General features: G+C 37.1%; 1 protein-coding gene across 1 annotated transcript; it reads left to right on the top strand.

Moving 5' to 3' along the window:
• The first annotated feature begins 1,491 nt into the window (after positions 1-1,491).
• On the top strand, positions 1,492-20,014 carry LOC145771798 (uncharacterized). Its single transcript, XM_082583532.1, has 9 exons — positions 1,492-1,752; positions 2,751-2,881; positions 4,480-4,571; positions 6,311-6,456; positions 7,517-7,685; positions 8,721-8,857; positions 15,528-15,875; positions 16,443-16,577; positions 19,628-20,014. The coding sequence occupies exons 1-9, from the start codon at positions 1,683-1,685 to the stop codon at positions 19,654-19,656; spliced, it is 1,257 nt and encodes a 418-aa protein (XP_082439658.1). The 5' UTR covers positions 1,492-1,682; the 3' UTR covers positions 19,657-20,014.
• The last annotated feature ends 119 nt before the right edge of the window (positions 20,015-20,133 follow it).

Below are 20,133 nucleotides of genomic sequence, written 5' to 3'. Positions count from 1 at the left end.
GCTTGGAGTTTTTATCAGCACGCAAAGTGTAATTTTTTTTAAACGAAAGTGCAATTCCTAAAGGCTCGGAATATTCAGAACTATTTTGAAATTTCTTTAAAAAAGTTCCACATTTGTCATAAGTGACGTCATAAAAGGTGTAGTCAAGGGCAAGATCAACTTTAGAAAAACTAAAAATATTGTCGCCTATGGCCTGTTTAACTACATGAATCAACAGAAAATTTAAACTTAAAAGATTTTTTTCCACAAATCAAGTGGATAGTCAATTCAGTTTCGTAGTTTATTTCCAAATCCCCATAGGCCTAGGCCTACTCAAGAAGAGTCACTACGTCTTGCGCAACGGATGAGTAGACGATTAACAAAAAGTGGATTGTTCTGGAAACCAACGAGCAAAGTATAGCGAAGAATCGAACAGATGCTTTGATTTGAAGTCAAAATAGTGCGATTTTTTACTTAGTTTTGCTCAGGACTCAAATGGACAACATAATTTTTGAAAGTTGCACCTGGTAGCAGGTATATTTCTTCACCTAAAATGGGTTGGAAAACTAGTAGACAAAAAATTTTGAGATAGAGTCTTGTTCCCGAGCGGATTTCTCAACGATCTCTAACCAGTGTCACCACGACTTCAATTCCTTCAATGCATGCGCCTTTTAAATCAGACTAGACTGCATTGAGGTTAGATTCAAAGCTCAGACAAACTCCAGTGTTTTAATTATGTCAACAAATGCAAATCAAGCGCTCGGATAGCCTACTTCCTGTCTGGATTGGATGCCGGGTGGATTGATCGACTATGTCTCAAACATCTCTGCTCTGGCATGGGACGCAGGGAACTTTTACTGAAGCACGGAGATCATAGATTTTGCTTAATACCGGGCGATTTTTGCTTTATAGCGAGTCAAAACTATTTTTTCAACAGCACTCATTGTAGTCTGTGCGTTTCTGTATTTACAAAATTGCAGAAAGTTGAAAAACCTCTAAGTCGATTATTTTCCAAATTCAAAACAACGACATCAAAATTATAAGCCTAATAAACGTCAAAGGTTGAAGCATTTTATGCCTGCGGCAGTTATTAAAAGTGATTGAAATTTACTAATCTCTCAGCCAAACTGAGACTCAGTAAATTTGTTTCACATTAAGAGCTTTCGAAAAAGCACAGAAAAATACCTGCGTTGCATAGCTTAGTCTCAAGTTAAAAACGTTTTTCAAATCAGAAAGCATTTTTTTGATGTGCGGTATTTCAAAAACATATGCATTCCTTTAAGCAAAAATTATGTATAAAAAGTGTAACATTTTTCTGTGCAGGGTTTGTTCTTTCGAGTTTAAAGGTCAGCTGTCACTTTTTAATAGGATTTGGGAAATGTAGTTTATCAACATCAAACAAAACAAAGAAATTTTGCAATGTAGAGCTGAAAAAACTTAAGTTTATTTTGTGAATTGCGCTACGTTTTAGTCATAGCTTGTTTTATAAATTTGTAATACAGTATATGCAGAATGCAAGAAGGTTTATGTTGAGTCAAGACACCTTTCCCAAAACTTTTCACTTTGTTTATTGATTTAGCTGAGATTTTACACATTCAAAGTTTACAGACCACTTTATTGCATTAAAGATTCCATTGAAAAAGTTTGGAAAAAGAAGTTGACACTTTTATCTTGGATTGGGCTATAGCAAATTGTGATCATTTATGCTAAGGAGCATGCAGAAATGGTTAATATGCGTTTCTGTGTTAGCGGCTTTTCTGGCAGTTGCAAAAGGTAAAGTTATGACAGAATTTATAATTTTTTATGATTTATTTGCATCAGACAAAGCTATCCATATCCAACACAACGCAACAATACGAACAACAAATCGCAAATGCAATTAACTTTTGAACCCTTTTTGATGTCGTCGGTTTAAGAGCTCACTGAATATATAGGCGAGTGGCGACTGTTACAAATTTAAACACAATGAGTCTTGAAAGAATCGAAAGTCGGCCTATTCAGAACGATAAAAACAATCGGATGACATCAGGTCTGATATAAAGTGATTTGAGAAGTGAATGCAATGGTTGATAAATAAAAACATGTTTTTTTCTCAACAAAGCATCAAATGTTGTTATATTATTCATAACTTGATATTCACGGGCACTGATATAACGAGGAAAATTGTGCGATATCCTAAAAGAATCATTGTCAGCAACATGTAATCTCTTTATACTGGAAGATCTAAACCTGTTCGGCAACTGAGATGCGTAAAACGACATACAATAAAAACGAAATACAACATTTTTTTCAGTTGATGAGCATTTAGCAAAATGAGATTAACAACTGGACAATTAGGTTGATGCGTAAACTGTAGCTATAGATGTTTTCGGAACAATATGGACGACTTTTGAGTTGCTTGGCTAGATAGGCTGACTTGTGGCGATTACAAGCAGCCAGCGATCGCATGTAGGCTATCCTGCTTCAAAGCCAAACATAATTTGAAATGCAGTACACTTGATTTTTTCATTGTATAAATTGTTGTCCATTGTTATGATATCTTAAGTTGCACAAGGAAATGCTACGCTAAACTAAGCTGACCAATATTTTTGTTAGCATGTACAAATTTGTTGCTGTTTAACTCAATGCTTAAATCCCATCGATTAACATCTTCTGTTTCTGTACACTCTACAGATATCGAATCATTGTAAACAAGATTTGTATTTTTACAAAGATAAATACTACGCTATAGCAGAGTTTAAATTTTGATATCCGAAAACTTTGTTTTTTAGCTTGTCCAAAGCGTTGGTCAGGAAAGTTCAAGCAAGATGACGATAAAAGACGCAAAAAACGAAGTACCATTGAAGAAATAGAAGAAACGGAATTTCTTCGAACTTACCTTATTGCTTGTGCGGAAACTCTTGTAAGTGGCACAATCTAATTCCTGTTCCTCTATGTCACAGGGAATTAAATAGGCCTATGTGACAACTCTTTTCCAAACTTGAAGTGTTAGCCGTCTATAGACCAGAGTTGGATAAATCCTAGACAATTTTCAGTTCAATTACAATTGAAGATCTGAGTTGCAAAACTACTTAAGTCCAAACTACAACTTTTTAGATAAAGCAAGTCAAAGTTCTGTCAACGTTGTTTAATCTTTTATTATTATGTAAACATCAGCATGTGTTTTAGCGAAATTAAGCCGTTTTTTTAAATCAAATTTTGCGCGGGAACTGGCATTGACCGTCATACAACATATTTTTGGTGATACTGTAACTCAATTTTCCTAAACTGTGCTGCATTCAATTACATTGTAACTGATCCAATTCTGGTCTAACTCTAGACTGAGCCTAGATTTTGCACCTAAAAACAGAATCGAGAAGAAAAGACTAATTCTTATAGGCCTATAGGAGATAATCATTAATCCCTTGCGATGGCATTTGAATCACCGGGCATTAGCAGCTACTACGTGGAAACGACCAATACTGTTTACCCAACTACAGTATGTGTTTTCATGGCCTAGCTCAGGGGTCACCAAACTACGGCCCGCGGGCCAGAACCGGCCCGCGAACTGATTTCATCCGGCCGCCACGTGCTGCGGAAATTACAGCTGCACTACAATTCTGCACATGTGCTTCCCTTGGCATTAGTAACTGTCTTTGGCTTTGCATTTTTGTGTAATAGAGACTTCTTTGTTAAAATTGTTCGTTCTTATAGTTCGTTGGTCTATGTTGAATTTGTACATTTTTCCACCAGGCAGCCTACATGTTGGTGTTCTGTTTTTATCATTAAGCCACCACAAATGGGAACACCCTAGGCCAAATTTGGAAAGATGTAATGTTTTTCAAGAGCACGATGCCCTGTAGCGTATCACAGCAGGAGATAACTTTTCCAGCAACCTTTCGATTTTCATCACAACTTTGCTATTCCACCGCTGACTTTGTTATTTATTGTGCTCAATTCAAGTCAATGGAGATTCCAAATAGTTGTATATCTTTTCGCAATTTGCATTCGGCTCGCAGCTGTTAATCTCGCAGCAATCCGGCCCTCAGAGAAAAAAGTTTGGTGACCCCTGGCTAGCTTATAAGCTCTTTTATTTTATCGTGACTTTTTATTAAAAGTGCATGTAGAATCAGCAAGCCCTATTTATGACATGTGTTTAGCTCTACTAGGCCTACTTACTGTACAGCATCATTAGTGCCTAAAAAGCAAACATACGAAAGCATTACCTAAAAGCTATCACTAAATAAATAAATGAAATGTGATAAACTTTATAAACTAAGTGATAGCTTTTAGGTAATGCTTTCGTATGTTTGCTTTTTGGGCACTAGTGATGCTCTACATTAGTATAGCGAAATGCATTATGCCATTAATAGGGCTCTGCTGATTCTTCATGCATTTTTAATAAAAAAAAATACTGGACTGATACTTGATGGAGAATCGCTGGCCTGCTGCTTCGTAGTCAGGAGATTCCCTATCCTTAATGGAACTCAATAAATGTTTTAGTCGTGACTTATATTTCAGTACAATGGACCCTCCTACGATTGGGCATCAAATGTAAACTTTGCTGTTTTGCATTCTACTTGGTTTCAGAACACTGAAGAAGTGTATTGTAGGTGAGAAAAGTGTATTTTTTTTACGTTTACCGTCCCTCTAAAAAGATTCCTGAGCATTAAAATTTTCTCTTTCCAGGGTCTAAACATAGGCTACCCAATGGACGTTTGTCGTTGCTACTGGGCACATATAACTAGGCTCTAGTTCAGACATGGGCAAACTACTGCCCGCGGTCCAAATCAGGCCCGTTGGGTTATTTAATCTGGCCAGACTGATATTGGCAGAAACGAATATTTTAACTTAGCCCAATTCATTACTATTTTTTCTAATACACACACAATCACAATCATTCTATCTTATTACAATTTTTTGTATGTAGGGTCCATGGTTTATTGTTATGTCACAATCAAGGATTGTTAATTTGGTTTATTGTTCCATCACAGTTAAACAATTATCGAAACTTTGTTTAATCAATTCTTTGTTTTTTGAAAGTTTTGTTTATCACTTCATCCATGTAAATAATGTTGTTAATAAACTGTACATTAACACTCTTGATCATTTCATATACTCACATGGCCCGCTTGTCAAAGATTAAAATCTCAAATAGCCTTATAAAATAACCATTAAATGGATAAATTTCAGTGTTAATAAAATTAGTCTAAAAAGCGACATATGCCGTCAAAATACTATAGTTGGGGACACTTGAGATACATTTTCGAAGTTCTAGCCTATTGAAAGGCTACACTACACTAGGCTGAACAAAATTTCAAAAAATAAAATATTGAAATCTTTCTGGGTAGCGTACTGTAGTGAATGAATTTTTTGTTTCAAATTACAGGTTAACTAAAATTTTGAACCAAACCTTCTTCCCAAATGCAATTTTAACTTGATAAATTTGATTTCATACATAGCGACCTATAAGGAAACTGTGTTCCGAAAGCTAGTGCAAACCACTATTAGCCTACCACAGCGAACTCGCTGAATCAGGCTCAACGATCATGCTGTTAAAAGCGAAACTCAATCTGTTGCTTTAAGATTATGTTGGCTATGCTCAACTTAATTCTTTCTTTTGAGACAGCAAATTGTTGATCAATGCTTAACTTAGAAATGCAAACGTTAGTCAGCAGTCTATTATCACTCACAGTTTTGCCATAACGAATTAATGTTGATTACAAATGAAAAAAAGGAGAAATTCCTTTTAACGGTAGCAAAATTCTATTAATTTTTGATAAAATTTATAGAAAAACTATACGGTAAATCAGCATACCTCTTACTGATTTTTTATCCTGTGTGCCAACATAAGTCATAACATAACTTCGTCGATGTCATCAATCGTCATAAGTGCATCTCGAATTCAACAAATTCTTCTAAGTGTGTCGCTTCGAAACTTATAAAACATTTGGTTTCATTAGGTGACCCGATACATCAAAATTTCAAATAATTTTTTTTGGGGGGTCTGCGTCCGCTTTGAAGGCACTAAAAGGAAAGGGGTCCTCCAAGACAAAAAGGTTGAGAACCACTGTTTTACACAGCCGGTAGTGCAGCCGACAATAAACACATGTAACCAATATAGAAAAAAAAAATAATTTAACGTTTGGTGTTTTTTTTCAATTGATGTCATTGTGAGCAATACCACAATAGTCATTAGTCAAGGACAAAAACTTGGATAAGCCTTATCCAGGAAATCTAAATTATAAACCAGATTAACAAAAACACAACAGTGAAGGGGATAAACGTAGATTATTTAATTTATAGAAAATCTGTTGGCCAATTTCATTTGATTTTTCTATTTAATTTCTAGCCCTTCAGGAGACGGCCCAACAGTAGAGTGCTGGCAAAATCAGTTAGATGAAGTTTTAAAAGGCGAATCTGATGAACCTGTTAAGGCTACAATGCTAACTTGTATCGACCACTATGGAGTTGATCGCAGTGCTGATCCACCAGCAGGTAGGGTGACAACAATCAATAACCACTGAACACAAAGGTAGCTACTCGGTTATTGAGATAACTTAGCAAAATGAGACTGCAAATATTAAAAAAAACTCTGTTGCAAGTCTTTGGCTTCACCAAAAATATTGTTAGTGATTTTGGTTTGTAGTGATGATGATGGCGTATGAGCGATCTTTCCAGGCTAGATTGGAGGGCAGGAAATCTTCAGCCACTCGGCAGTCTCGTCGTCCAGGATTCTCAGACCATGCGCACCGTGTGGAGGCCGGTGGGTTAGGCAGTGGTGGATGACATGGTCTGCGGTCTGTTCCGTGGCACCACACTCGCATTCTGATGAAGGAGCCAGCAGGCTCCATTTGTGCATGTCCGAACGAAAGCGGCCGACGCCAGTTCGCAGGCGGTTAAGCCTGACCCACGCAAGCCTTGCGAGGGACAGCCCTGGTGGACGGGGATCGGCGTTGGGTATGAAGTCACGGTTTGTAGTGAAACGACGTAATCAATGCGGACGCGTAAATCGAATGGAAATCCAACACACACCGGACTCAATTCCTTTATATTTGTAGCATCCGACCGACAGGCTTGTCTTTCTACTTAAGTCAGGCAGTGCTTCTCAACCATCTTCTCACGAGAGTTGGGCTTTTCGTACAACTGCGCACCAACGGGGAATAGAATTTTCTTTTTTTCATGAAAAACATATAGATCTATAACAGATCATATCATCAAGACTGCATCCACGGGTTACCTTTAACTCTATTTATTGTGGGGTATTAATATCGGGTATTGACGGCATTTTCAAATATTGGTATGGCAGCCATTACCAAAGTTGTCGAACCCTAAAACACAGTTTCTCGACCTGTATGCTATGGGCCACTGATGGTCTATATATACTCCATGGCGAATTTTCAAATGAGTCACAGAAATACACTCAGCCTCAACGATTCAAACAGAGACAATGATGACCCTACAAGACACAAATGTTAATTTGCCTACATTTTATTTCAACAATGAATAGATATTTATTAAACCGTTCATAAATTTAACGATCATTTTGTTGCCACAGACAGATACGAATTTGTCGTCTCAAGTCGACGAAAGCGACAGCTAGCGACTGATAGCGACTCATCATATGCCGGCTGTGTTGCTTCTTCGGAAGTCAATGATCCATCATCGTCAACGATAATGGATGTCGAAGCACTTTCCCGGTTTATAGAAAATCAAGTTTCCGATCCGTAAGCACAAAATCATAATTTACGGTATATAAGTAGAACAGCCTGACTGTGGGCTATACAAGATTGTGCCTTGTTTCTCAACTATCTAACTAACCAAGCTAGGCCGTCTATCAGTCTATAAAATTTTCTAATAGTTTCAATCTAGAAAAATGGCTTGATTCTATTTTCTTGAAATGAATTAGACTAAGTTCTAAAGAAAATCAAATGGTAGTGTTGATAGCCGACCTACGGCTATTTAACAACTACTAATGTAGAACTTTAAAAGCATAAATATGACTGTACTTTTAAGGTAACCTAGGTACTGCATTACAAGAGTTAACAGCTTGTTGATTTTTCAAAATGATTCCTACGAAGAATGCGATTAGGCTACAGATACAGCCTACTTTTTGTGACCTCCGAGGCAGGCGCGAATCTAAGAGTTTTTTTCGGGGAGGGCCAGAAAATTTGAACATCAATTAAAAAGAAAGAAAAAGCTAAACAGATATGAACAATGATACTACGACATATACGATATGCTAGAAAATAGACATTAAAACAACCATTTTCATCAATTGTGATGCCGAGGGACTAATATCAGCTGTTTAGAAGCATATCAAACCATTTGATGCGGAAACATACAATTTTTCACAAAATTTCGGGGGGGGGGCCCGGGCCCCCCCCATAAATCCGCGCCTGCTCCGAGGCATACTTTCGTTTCTGCGCTATACTTTTACCGGTATACTTTCGGTATATTTTCGTTTCTGTTATACTTTTACCTATATACTTTCGTTTCTGTCGTGTAAAAGTAGTCTACTATAGTTTCGCGTAGCCTCGTGCAATTTTGTATTTTAACTTGCTCCCATAAAAAAATTTCTGCTTAGGCCATTGAGTGTGGTCTACGTCACATGTCAGCCAGTAGCCTACGAGTTTAACTGCAGGAACACCGTTGCTGGCATTTCTAACTTGTTGTAGCCTTGGTGCCTGGCAACTTCAAGTCTTTTGATTTGAATGCTCAGACTGACATTCACACAACTGTTTTTTTTTCTATTTCTTTAGATGTAACTCTAACACAAGAACAGATCAAAAGGAAGACCCAAATCTTGACTGGTCTAATCGTTTTGTTGCCTTGACAAGGAGTGATTCTACACTACGAACTTCCCTAAAGGAGTGCGCAGTTGAATACTTTCCACCTCGTAAGTTTTAGCCATGCGTTGTGTAGACGAAAGGCCTGAGCGGCTGAGCCAGTAGCCTACTATTCAAGCTGTGGTAGACCTACTGATGGTGCAGGTACCAAAGTAGGCAGGGCCGTTGACAGGATTTCTCGGGCCCGGTACCAATTTATTTTCGGGCCCCCTTCATCGACAATGTTATGAATATAAAGGTTGTGTACAAACTTTTATTGGTGTGCTGTTATAATGAGGATGACAAATGCTGTTCAAAGTAGAAAATTAAGAGGAATATCATTTATGTATTCTTAAAGATTTGTTGTATCCACGAATTTCCCCAACTGTGCAATTACGCATTAGGGATTACTCCGTAAACTGCAAAATCCTTGCTCTCAATCATGATCTTCGTCGATATGTTTAAAATTGTTGGAGTTTTCGGCTGAAATTAATTCTTTGAAAGTAGAGTAGCCGTAGGAGAGTAACACATTTTGAGGGGGCGAACATCATTTGCCCAAATTTTTAAAAATTTGAACAAATTTTGTCTTTGCGTATATATATATTTTCAAAAATACAAAATTACTCACAATCTCTGCGAGTCATCAACTTGGCCATGTACAAAACACAAGCAAAAAAAACATGTATGTACAACAGCAAAACAAGGCTGAACTTACTTTAATCTACGTTCATAGACCTGTCTATGTCCCAATTAAATATATAAACCATCAAATTAAAACATTCTTGTGTATCACAAAAAATATACAGTATATTAAGCCTAACTGGATTCAAAAAAATTTGAACTGAGACTTCACCAATAACCGGATAACAATAAAATCTTCAAACCCCAGATGTAAACCTGGATACGACAAAAAAAAACAACCAGATTATATGAAAATCTCCAGCCCAATTTCAATAAAAGGCCTGACCAAAAGTAGCTCAATCTTTTCAATTCAAAGATAGTCCAAAGACTCAATATTTGTAAATTTGCATTGAAAAAAACTAAAATGACAATCCGTTTACTCATCAAACCAGTAACATTGCTTAATCCATGCTGCTTCAAATCCTACAGCCTGAAAAGAATTTGACACTTTACCATGCTATGTGCATTAAACTTCCACCTTTGAATAAAACTACCTTTGATACCAAAAATATTGATATTATATTACAATGAAATCATAGTCAATGCTTTTTCAGAAGATCATTACAAAGATAATCTTACTTCACAATGAAACAGCTAGGCCTACTCAAATCACAAGCACTGAAGAAAAATGACTCCCAGTTAATAACTTCAAACTCAATCGTTGCCACAAAATACAGACCACATTATCAAAACATGACACAAAAATAGCACTATTTACATTGCCTGATATATTAACTGCATGAATTGGATGACAAAACAACATAACATGTGTCTAGTTATATTTGATTGTTGTTGCTCTAATACTGTGTCATAGATAGTAAATAGCTGAGCATATCAACCCTGGGACTGGCAAAGACAAACAGCAGTTTATACAAAAAAATTCAGTATAGAAAACAGTTAAACCATAGCTCACAAAAACATGAATTTAAATCCAGGAAAATTCACAAGTTGTTTTCATTTAATATACTTTTTCACTTTGTACATAACTATAGTTAATGGCAGGGATCAATGCTCACAAAAGTGGTGTATATGTGGCCTCACAACTGTTGATTATTAAAGTTTATAACAAATGCTTAACTTGTTTGGCCATATCTAATAATGATAAGTTATCTTTGTAGTATTTAAGTCAAGTTTTGCAAGCATAGCATAACTCATGGTAAAATTGACTTATCCAATAATTGGATATTTTTTCCCAAATATTTTTACAAACTACATTAGTGGGATATAGCGAAAAAACAAAAACTTCATAAGCAAACCAGAACCCAGCAAGGTTTCAAAATTCTACCAATGAAGGAATGTAGGCTAGTGTGATATTCTAATGAACATCTGTAATAAGCTTATCTCAGCTTGTTGAAGCATTATTTTGCATTTTTTTCTGCAAATACTGAATCGAAACTTAACATTCTGCCCAAATTTTAATACCGAATATAAAAGTTTTCAAAACTGTCGATGTTCTGTTTTACATTCAAAGCAAAATGTTTTTTTATACAAAATGCAACACTATAAAGTTATTAAACTGGTAGAATGTTGAAAACTTATGGTAAGAATTGATTTGTCCAAATAACTAGACATTTTTTCCCAAATGATTTTTATAATCAACTACATTAGTAGGAAAAAACAAATCAAGTACATTATTGAGAAAAAACAAAAAACCTCATAAAGTTACCAGTAGCCTACCCAGTAGGCTTTTAAATCTTACCCATGAAGAAATGCAGCCTACATGTTAGTGAATATCAGTAGTAAACTTACCTCTGTTTCCCAACTGTGCTTTTTTACAGTTGTCGAATCGAAACTTATTATTCTGCCCATATTGCAATACCACATGCAACAGTTTTCAGAGTCGGTGATAATACATTTACATTCATTGGAAAATATTAATGTATCTCATAAATTACAACAATTAGGGGAAGGTGGGGCAGGACGGGACACTTAACTTTAATCGATGTTTTGCAGAATTCCTTTTTATCAATATCGGTAACTTTGGTATCATGTTATTTCTATTGCACACTACTACCAACCAGCAAGATACAAAGACTCAGTTAGTATCGCATGACCTTATAATTAACAAAAACAAAAAAAATTAATCTGTCCCATCTTGCCCCACACCTGGGGCAGGACGGGACGCGTATTGTTCATATGAGGAATCACCTGTAAAACCACAAATCTACTGGTAATACCTTGTAATTTCAAAAATGACTTGCATTTACAGAACACGTAATTACATCAGGGCAAAATGACAGACTACTTTTTTCCATAAAAATCACATACAAAATTGCCACGCCCATTATAAGCAGAACAGATGTCCCATCCTGCCCCAAGCAGCTCTGTCCCGTTTTGCCCCAATGACTGACATTTTGAAATTTTCTGTTTGTTTATTATATATGCAACTCACATCTAAAAAGTCAGATACCCCAAAAAGCACTTTTATTACTGTATCTCCAGACCACGTATCATCTTCCAAATTTTTCTGAAATCATGCTAAAATGTGAAAAGTTTTGATAAGATTTCTTATAGCAACTAGCCTTTAATCAGTTATCTTGTTGCCACGACCACGTTTTTTCTCTGAACATCTCTTTTTTTTGCAAGTCATCGAGAATCATGGTGTCCTTTAACATCTAAATGGGTAGAGGACGCTAAAGCTAATACTTTTAAAAATATCCACGGTGTCCCGTCCTGCCCCACGTCCCATCTTGCCCCACCTTCCCCTATGTAAAATTTATAAACTGGTGAGGTGTCGAAACATTGTGGTAAGATTGATTTGCCCAAATAACTGGATATTTTTGCCCAAATTTGCGACATTTTTTTTTCAGCGGACCCCCCTGCCCCCCATCTCCTACGGCTATGTAATTTAGATGCAAGTAGCTAGAAGTGATTACCACCAAAAAATATATATATTCAGAATTAAAGAGTGGGTGAAGAAAAATATTTTGTGTTTTTGAAAAAAAATCGTGGTTATAGGGAAATCACTATATCCGGAAGGGGGCCCGGTACTTTACCATCTGACGGCTGAAGTGGCTGTTTTAACCTTTGATGGCAATTCCTTTAGATCTGATTATATTAAGATCTTGATAATGTTTGAAGTCGCGGGGAATCTTTTAAATCCGGGCCCCCTAAATATTCCGGTCCCGGGTCCAAAAGTACCACCTAGACCCCCCTGTCAACGCCCCTGCAAGTAGGCACCCGTAACCTATAGGCTACGACAGCTAGAAAATAAGCGTATACCGGTAGGCTACTAAGGATTTTAGTTTTGCACTTAGTAAAGATATCGCAGGTTTCATTAAATGAGCAATTTTTATGCGTAGCTTGACTCAACACACTTTGCTAGGTTTTTCGAGCTCTAATACGTGTGTGGACATTGAGTCGTAATGGCATCGAAAGCTTAAATTGAAAAAAGCTAGGGGAGACAGTCTCCTCTGCAATAAATTGGTGGCTTCCAGTAGGCCAACCAGAAAGCAGGGTGCAGGCTACAAGGAAAAGTTTTTATAGCGTAGCTGCAGGTCCCAGTGGTGAGCCACTATTTTTCGGCAATAAACCGAAATATTTCAATGGTGTTTCTCAAACCACAGCCTGTCCAAAAGTGAGCAGTGGAAGCATTAGGTGAGGCCCGTAAAGTCTGTGGATGTCGGTGAAACTAACTTCCTTTCACGATTTTATCAAATAACTTCTACACCTTCACACTATCTAGGAAGGAATCGTTAACATGCAGACAATGCAGTAATTTATGTACACTAAAGGGGGTGGGAAAAATTCTTGCTCAAATATAATTAAATGCACCCAAATATTTTTTGCAACAAACCATACTGTAGACTACCTGATTAAAAATTCTACACTGCTCTCAATAGTCTGGTATATACTGTAAATATAGTGTTAGTCGGGGAGAGTGGGTTAGTTGGAAGGCGGAGTTAGTTGAAAAATTATCATTTATTTAACTCTCGATAACTTTTTTAAATAGTTACTGCCAACATGTGAAGTAGTTTATAAATACACATAATCCATGTTAGTTTCGATTTGTTGGGTCAAGGTATGCCTGTTTGGCTGACAATTTTGTATTTTCTTACTTTCAAAGTAAAATTTTTGGCGTACCGTATTAAAAAACATCTTATGCGTCGATATCCTTAAAGATAGGCAGAAGTTTTTTGGTGTGTGTCAGCTGTAGGTGTTCTACAACACTAAGAAATAAACAAATTTTAGTCCAATGCACCATACTTGAGTATTTTAGGAAAATAGTTTGTCATATGCTAATGGAGCTAGTTGGAAAATAGTGGGTGGGGTTATAGTTGGAAAATGTTTTGGTAACAGTATCAATCAATCAATGTTTTATTTGTCAGTAACAGGAACATAGGTACATGTTTGAAATATGCAATATACACAGTACAAAAGTTACACAAGTTCCCATACCGACAGGGAGACAACGAGACGACCATACGGTCTACTAGTCAATTGCCACTATGTGGTATGATACGAGTATATCGTCGTGGTATGATAATAAGTAGTATAAGCTCCAATGTACTTGTTTTAAGCAGACATGCATTGTAAAACTTTAATTTGAATAACTTGGAAAGTGCTATAGGCTATACGGCATCACAAGTTTTAACAATGCGTTTATTAAAAAATGTTTTTACGATGATTTAGTGTAGAATTTATTGCATTTTGGTTTTAAAGCAAGTAAACATATTTGCTTACAACCCCATGTAAATGTTTGTTGGTTGAAAAAATAGTATCCAATTCATTAGTGGGCATTAAACTGACGTTTTTCAACTAACCCCAGGCATGGAGTTAGTTGAAAAATCAATTGTATGTTTGTTTATTTTAAATTTTCATTAAAAGCTGAATTGACTCAATACTTATTTTTGGTTGTATGATAGAGGACACCATGGTTGATAATTTAAGCCGCTTCAAGTTGTCAGGTTATGCACCAATTTTTTTAAATTTCACTTTTAAAAAAAAAACTTTCCGACTAGCCCCACTCTCCCTCACTAGGCTAATTTCTTTGTTTAAAAAAATGCCTCTATTTAGTGAGTAAATTTTAAAGTGTAAAAGAGATACTAGATTATCCAAAAAAGTGATCTTAGTTACGTAATTTCAATATGTGTGTGTATATTAGTTTGTTTTTGTGATGTTGTTAGGTTCAGTCGTGTTCTCATTGCTTTAAGAATTAGCGCCCCAGTTGTTCCAGGAACGAGGAGGCGACTGATTCTTAACTAATTCATCAACTTGTTTTAAAGTATCAGGTTTGGTGGCCGTGCTTAACTATATTTATTGATGCATATACCGCAATATTAATAGAATGAAAACTATTAATACTACAAAAAGTGCTCAATGCTAAGCAAAAAGGCAAAGCAGAGCGAATTAAATCAAATATAGTTATTACTATCTGAAGCCTTTACAAATTGTTTCACCTAACGGATCATCAGAAGGTCTTATTCAAATAGAATCTTCTATTTGAATAAGACCTTCTGATGATCCGTTAGGTAAAACAGGCTGTTAAGGATTCAGATAGTAACGACTACCGCAATATTAGATATTCTTTCATGCACGTCTTAAACCATTAAGATTTTGCCACTTTTTTCTTTTTGTTGGATTTGTTACTGTATTTCTTTTTCACAATATCATTTCTTTTGCATTCTGACATAGAAAAATAAATTGAATTGAATAAAAGGATTTTCAAGATCAAGGTCACGATCTTGATCTTCAAGATTATGTCCATTTTTGTGTATGGCGAATCATGTTACAGGGAAGGTGGTAGGCCTACTCAGAAAAGATAATTATCTATAGCCTACTACACAATATAGAAAAGTTTTAGTAGCATTGGCATAAGCCGAGATCCACGCCAAAACAAACTTAACGTGTTAAGAGTCAACTAAAATGAAAAAACTGGAAACATAACAAGAGAATCTATAGTCTACAGTCTTGGCTTATAGTCTACAAAATTAGAAGATTATAAGATGTATATCCTACCTATCATTAAGATTCACTAATTGTTTGCAGCCTTTTAACTTCTACAATAGTTTGTAAAATTGGTAGACAAATGCTTTACACTGTAGCCTATACTATTTTCAGCTGATTATTGGGCAACGTGGGGTCCATGGAGTGAATGCTCGTCAGCATGTCAAGGTGAAGATCAGTTTCGGCAAAGAGAATGTCTTTCGGGTTCTGCTCCACATAGCCCAGTAAACACTTGTGAAGGCAATAGCATGGAAAGAAGGACATGTGAAACTTGCGGCAGTAATCCCAACATATGGTCACAGTGGTCTCCATATTCGCGTTGTACTCAATCATGTGGCGGTGGATATTTGATCAAAACAAGAAAGTGCTTGATGAACCAAAACCCTGTTCCAACAACTGCATGTCAAGGACCATCTAATTTTGAAGTTCCGTGCAATACCCACACGTGCCCTGCAACTACTGGTGAGATTTTCATTAGCATGTCTCATCAGGAGTGTTTGATTGTTCAGCAGCTGATGGTTGGATGCATTGAGGTAACAGACTGTATAAGCTGGAGGAAAGGATTGTGGTGCTCAGTTCAAAAGTCGGAAACCATCGGGCTATTTATTAACATGCCGCATAGAAGAATGAATTATCTCTTTTACACGAAGTTGTATTAATTCACATGCAAAAAGACAAGTTGCTTTATAAACGCATCCTTCTTAGGAATAGGCTATCCCTATACCCTCAACTAGCTCGTGGCCTGGTAGCCTGCTTGCATATTATGCATAACAAGTCGTATCTACCTTAGCCCTTAGCCTTTTATTGTGTTAAAATTGTTACTAAGCGACTTTTGTTTATTGTATCATTAGACCACTGATTGAGATTGAAAGCTTGTGAGTTGTGGAAACAGAATTAGCCTAAGTTAAAGTATAGCGAATTGGCTTGTTCCACTTGCTTTATAAGATTTTTAGTCGGTTACTGAAATAATAGTATGGTAGCTTAACATTTTTTGTTAGTTTGATATGAAACCAGAATTTTTTCTTTCAGATCAAAGATGTCCACCTTTCTTAAACTTCGGTTGCTTTAGGCCAGAAGAGTGTCCGACACATTGTGAATCGAGTCAAATATGCTGCCCCACGTCATGTGGCTCTGCTTGTTCTGGTGTAGCACCGACCGTCAAAGGTAAGTAAACCGTAATGAAATCAAAAACATGTTTTGATATGGTATGCTATAACAAGCTAAATTGTTAGAGAAACTGTTTGATTGGAAATATGTTTTTTTAAATATGACAACCAACTATCGCTGGGGTTGGTGATCATGTCTGAATCACCACATAAAGGATGGGATGGAAAAAAGCAAGGAACGGTATCATATCACAAGCTATTCGAACATTTATGAAATCGAAACTTAACCTACTGAAACGAATATTTAGGCTAACACAAATTTGCTTAGTAGCCGAGCATTTCTGGTATGTTTCACACGTAGGCCTCGGCTACAAAAAAGCGAGGTTGTTTGGAAATGAGCATTCAACCAAATATAGCCTAGGTCACGATAACATTACCTTTATATGACGTCACCACCAGTGTTGTACGCGTCATTGAAATAATTTGACGGCGTCAGCGTCAGCGCGAATTGCGTAAAAACTTTACGGCGTAAAGGACTGCGTAAGCTCTTAAAGAAATTGACGGCGTCAGCGTCAGCGCTAATTTCTAGCGCTATTTTTTGCCAGCGTCTCATAAAACGGAAATATTTCAATCAAGTTCAGGCTAACAATAACTATAATAAAGAGCAGATATTATGTTTTGAGACCGTATTTTAATAGCTGCTCAGCCAATTAGTTATTTCCTTGCAGAAAAACAAGCATTTCAAAACGTTTGTCTGACAATCTGCTGCGTTTGGGACGCATATTCAGGGGCGCCGGAGCGATTTTTGACTGGAGGAGCAGGAGTATTAAAAAAGGGCACTTTTGTTGCTGAAAGGCCAATTTGTTTTTAAGTTTTAAGATAAGATATAGGGGAAAGTCGGGTTAGTTGACTCAGCAGGTTAGTTGACTCACCGCCAGTTTCTAACAAGCCATGCGTAAAGGCGCGAAAGTTATTCCGTGGTTTCATTGGTCAGATCATTCAATGACGGCCATGAAAGGTTCACATGTCTGAATGCAAGGGTTGAAAAGTTATGCAAGAAAGTATGTTTTTGACTACAGAAAGTAAAATTTGATAAGGGTGGTACGTAAGGTTGTATCTCTTATTGTCGATGAATGTATGAAATGATTTTTTTGGAATGTTATACCTTAATTATGATTGCAAATTGTCTATAACTTTGGTTGGTCTTCTCAAAGCAGAAAATCAAAGGCAGGCATTTTTTCTGATTAAGGCACTGACAGGTTAGTTGACTCATTGGCGATCGTCCTAGTTGACTCAGTGAGTCAATTAACCTACTAGGTCTACATATTAGTAGATTTGTTTTGAATTGCAACCAATTGTAGTGTTCGTTCGTTAACTACTACTGTGTTTTGTTTGCTACTAAAGGGTGGTTTCAACTTCTGTCCGGCAGGAAAAAGCCCCATCAAGTGTAATAGCCTACTGTATGGATGCACCAGCTGGAATTATCTCAATTGTACAAACGCAACAGCTGATTTCGTTTGTCAACCATTAACTAGGTGCTACACACAATTTCTTTAATGCCAATACATGCATTTCGCATAAATGTCCATTTACTACAATACCTATTCAGCGTGAGTCAACTATCCCACAGGGTGAGTCAATTAAGTTACCCACATCATCGGGTTAGTTGACTCAATTCGGTAACAGTTTTGAAGCATTTGAAAATTATACCTGAAAGCTCATTATCGCACTGAAGCAAGTCCTGAAGTTAAAGTGAAGCTTTCTTTATATTTGCTGTAGTTTGCAGCTTGGTAGAAAGAAACTGTTTGGAGTTAGATGCATTTAAGTAAAAAATGAGTCAACTAACCCGACCTTCCCCTAGCGATAATGCTCATCTATCAGCTCATTATCGAGTAATGATACAAATGTCCGCTATACAAACAACAATGGCACGGAAAGGCATCATGCTATTTTATAATGATGTAATATAACTTACTGTGATGGAAAATTTTGTGTCGTGAATATTATTTTGAGGCAAAAATAGAACATTATAATTAGGCTAAAAGCGAATAGCATAAATTGTTATATTGCAAAGTGTGCAGTAGCTTACATGACCTTAAAAGGGCACCATTGCCCCCTCTTCCCTCCCCATCCACAGAAATTTGAGAGCAGGGGGCATCCGCTCCCCTCCTTCCAGCTTCCGGCGCCCCTGCGCATATTGTCCTTTCCAAGTGAAAACATGCGTTCCACAGCAGCGCTGGTTGGTATTGGTGTGTTGTATTTCAAAAACAAGTTGAAAACGTTTAGTCGGAAAGGTATCACTGTTCCAAGCGTGCTATGATAGTTTAGCATGTATAAATCTTTTAACGAGGTCCACTGCACCAACATCGCTCTTTTCAGGGGCATAGAGCTCTTGAAATAAAGTATATTCAACGTCCGCGATGCCATTCATGGATTTTTCGCTTTCAGTCTCTGATCCCTCGTTCTCAATACATGGGTGATCACCATTTGATGAACTTCTTCCGCGTGTATTCCAGGGAGCCATTCCAACCAACGCAAAAGCCGGTAATTCGTATGAGTCGCGCTGGTCAGAATAAATTGTGAAACTCTTATTGTGAAACGAGATTTTCCATAAAAACAAAAAATGACGCTTAGCGCTTGACGCTTAAAATCGGCAAAATAGTTGACGGCGCTATCACTTCCGTCAACTGAAAAATAAATTGACGGCGCTAGCCTCAGCGTCAACAAAAAGTTGACGCCGTCAAATGACGCCGTCAAATTGACGGCGTCAACGTACAACACTGGTCACCACTCACCACCCAGAAAATGATAGCCTATGACGGTTCTTAGCTAACATAACTTTTGGCTCAACTATACGGTTACCGAATTAGGACTATAGATTTTTAATACTTCAAGGTGTACACTATACTAGGATGAAACTTAAATTAATTAGGTTATGCCGAAGGAGGCAGATAATGTCAACATCGCCTTCAGTTTTAGGGGAACAGCAAACATGTGGCTGAGTACTTGAGTAGCCTACCCTAGGCCTAGAAAAAGAAATTTGAATGCCGAACCATTGTTTAAATGAGCAAGTATTGCTTTAATCATGTCTATACATTTTGTTTTCAGTGTTTCCCGACTTCGACATGTTTTTCTGATATGGAAAGCGATGGTGTCAACTCTTAGTGTAAATAGACTGCCTTGCCACAGACCAACAAGAGGAAAAGAGAGGGCCTGCAAAACTTACACAGATTTTTCAAATAAAGTAGCCTATGCCTACATAGAAAATAAACACATGGTGTTCTCAATAGCCTACTCCACGCGCTTGAAACACAAAATCCTACATGTTTGAAGTTACTGCGTAACATTTTATTTGCCAATATTTTAAACACTATTACAGTAGGCCTACGTGGGTCTCTACATGTGCACCAAACTTTTGAAAGGCGTTCTCGTCAATTACACTTTGGTACGCTAGTGTTATAGCCTATCACATTTTTGGCAACAACATGGTGGCAGTGCTATAGTATGTGATCTGAGTCCGTCCCTATAGCTCAGTTGGTTAGCGCGTGATTTCTGAAACTTCATGATCAAGCGGCGCTGGTTCGACTCTCGGGATGTGCGCTTGAGCAACACAC

The sequence above is a fragment of the Aplidium turbinatum genome, chromosome 1 (genome assembly GCF_918807975.1).
Source record: "Aplidium turbinatum chromosome 1, kaAplTurb1.1, whole genome shotgun sequence".
NCBI lineage: Eukaryota > Metazoa > Chordata > Ascidiacea > Aplousobranchia > Polyclinidae > Aplidium > Aplidium turbinatum.
This window is presented reverse-complemented; position numbering and strand designations above follow the sequence as displayed.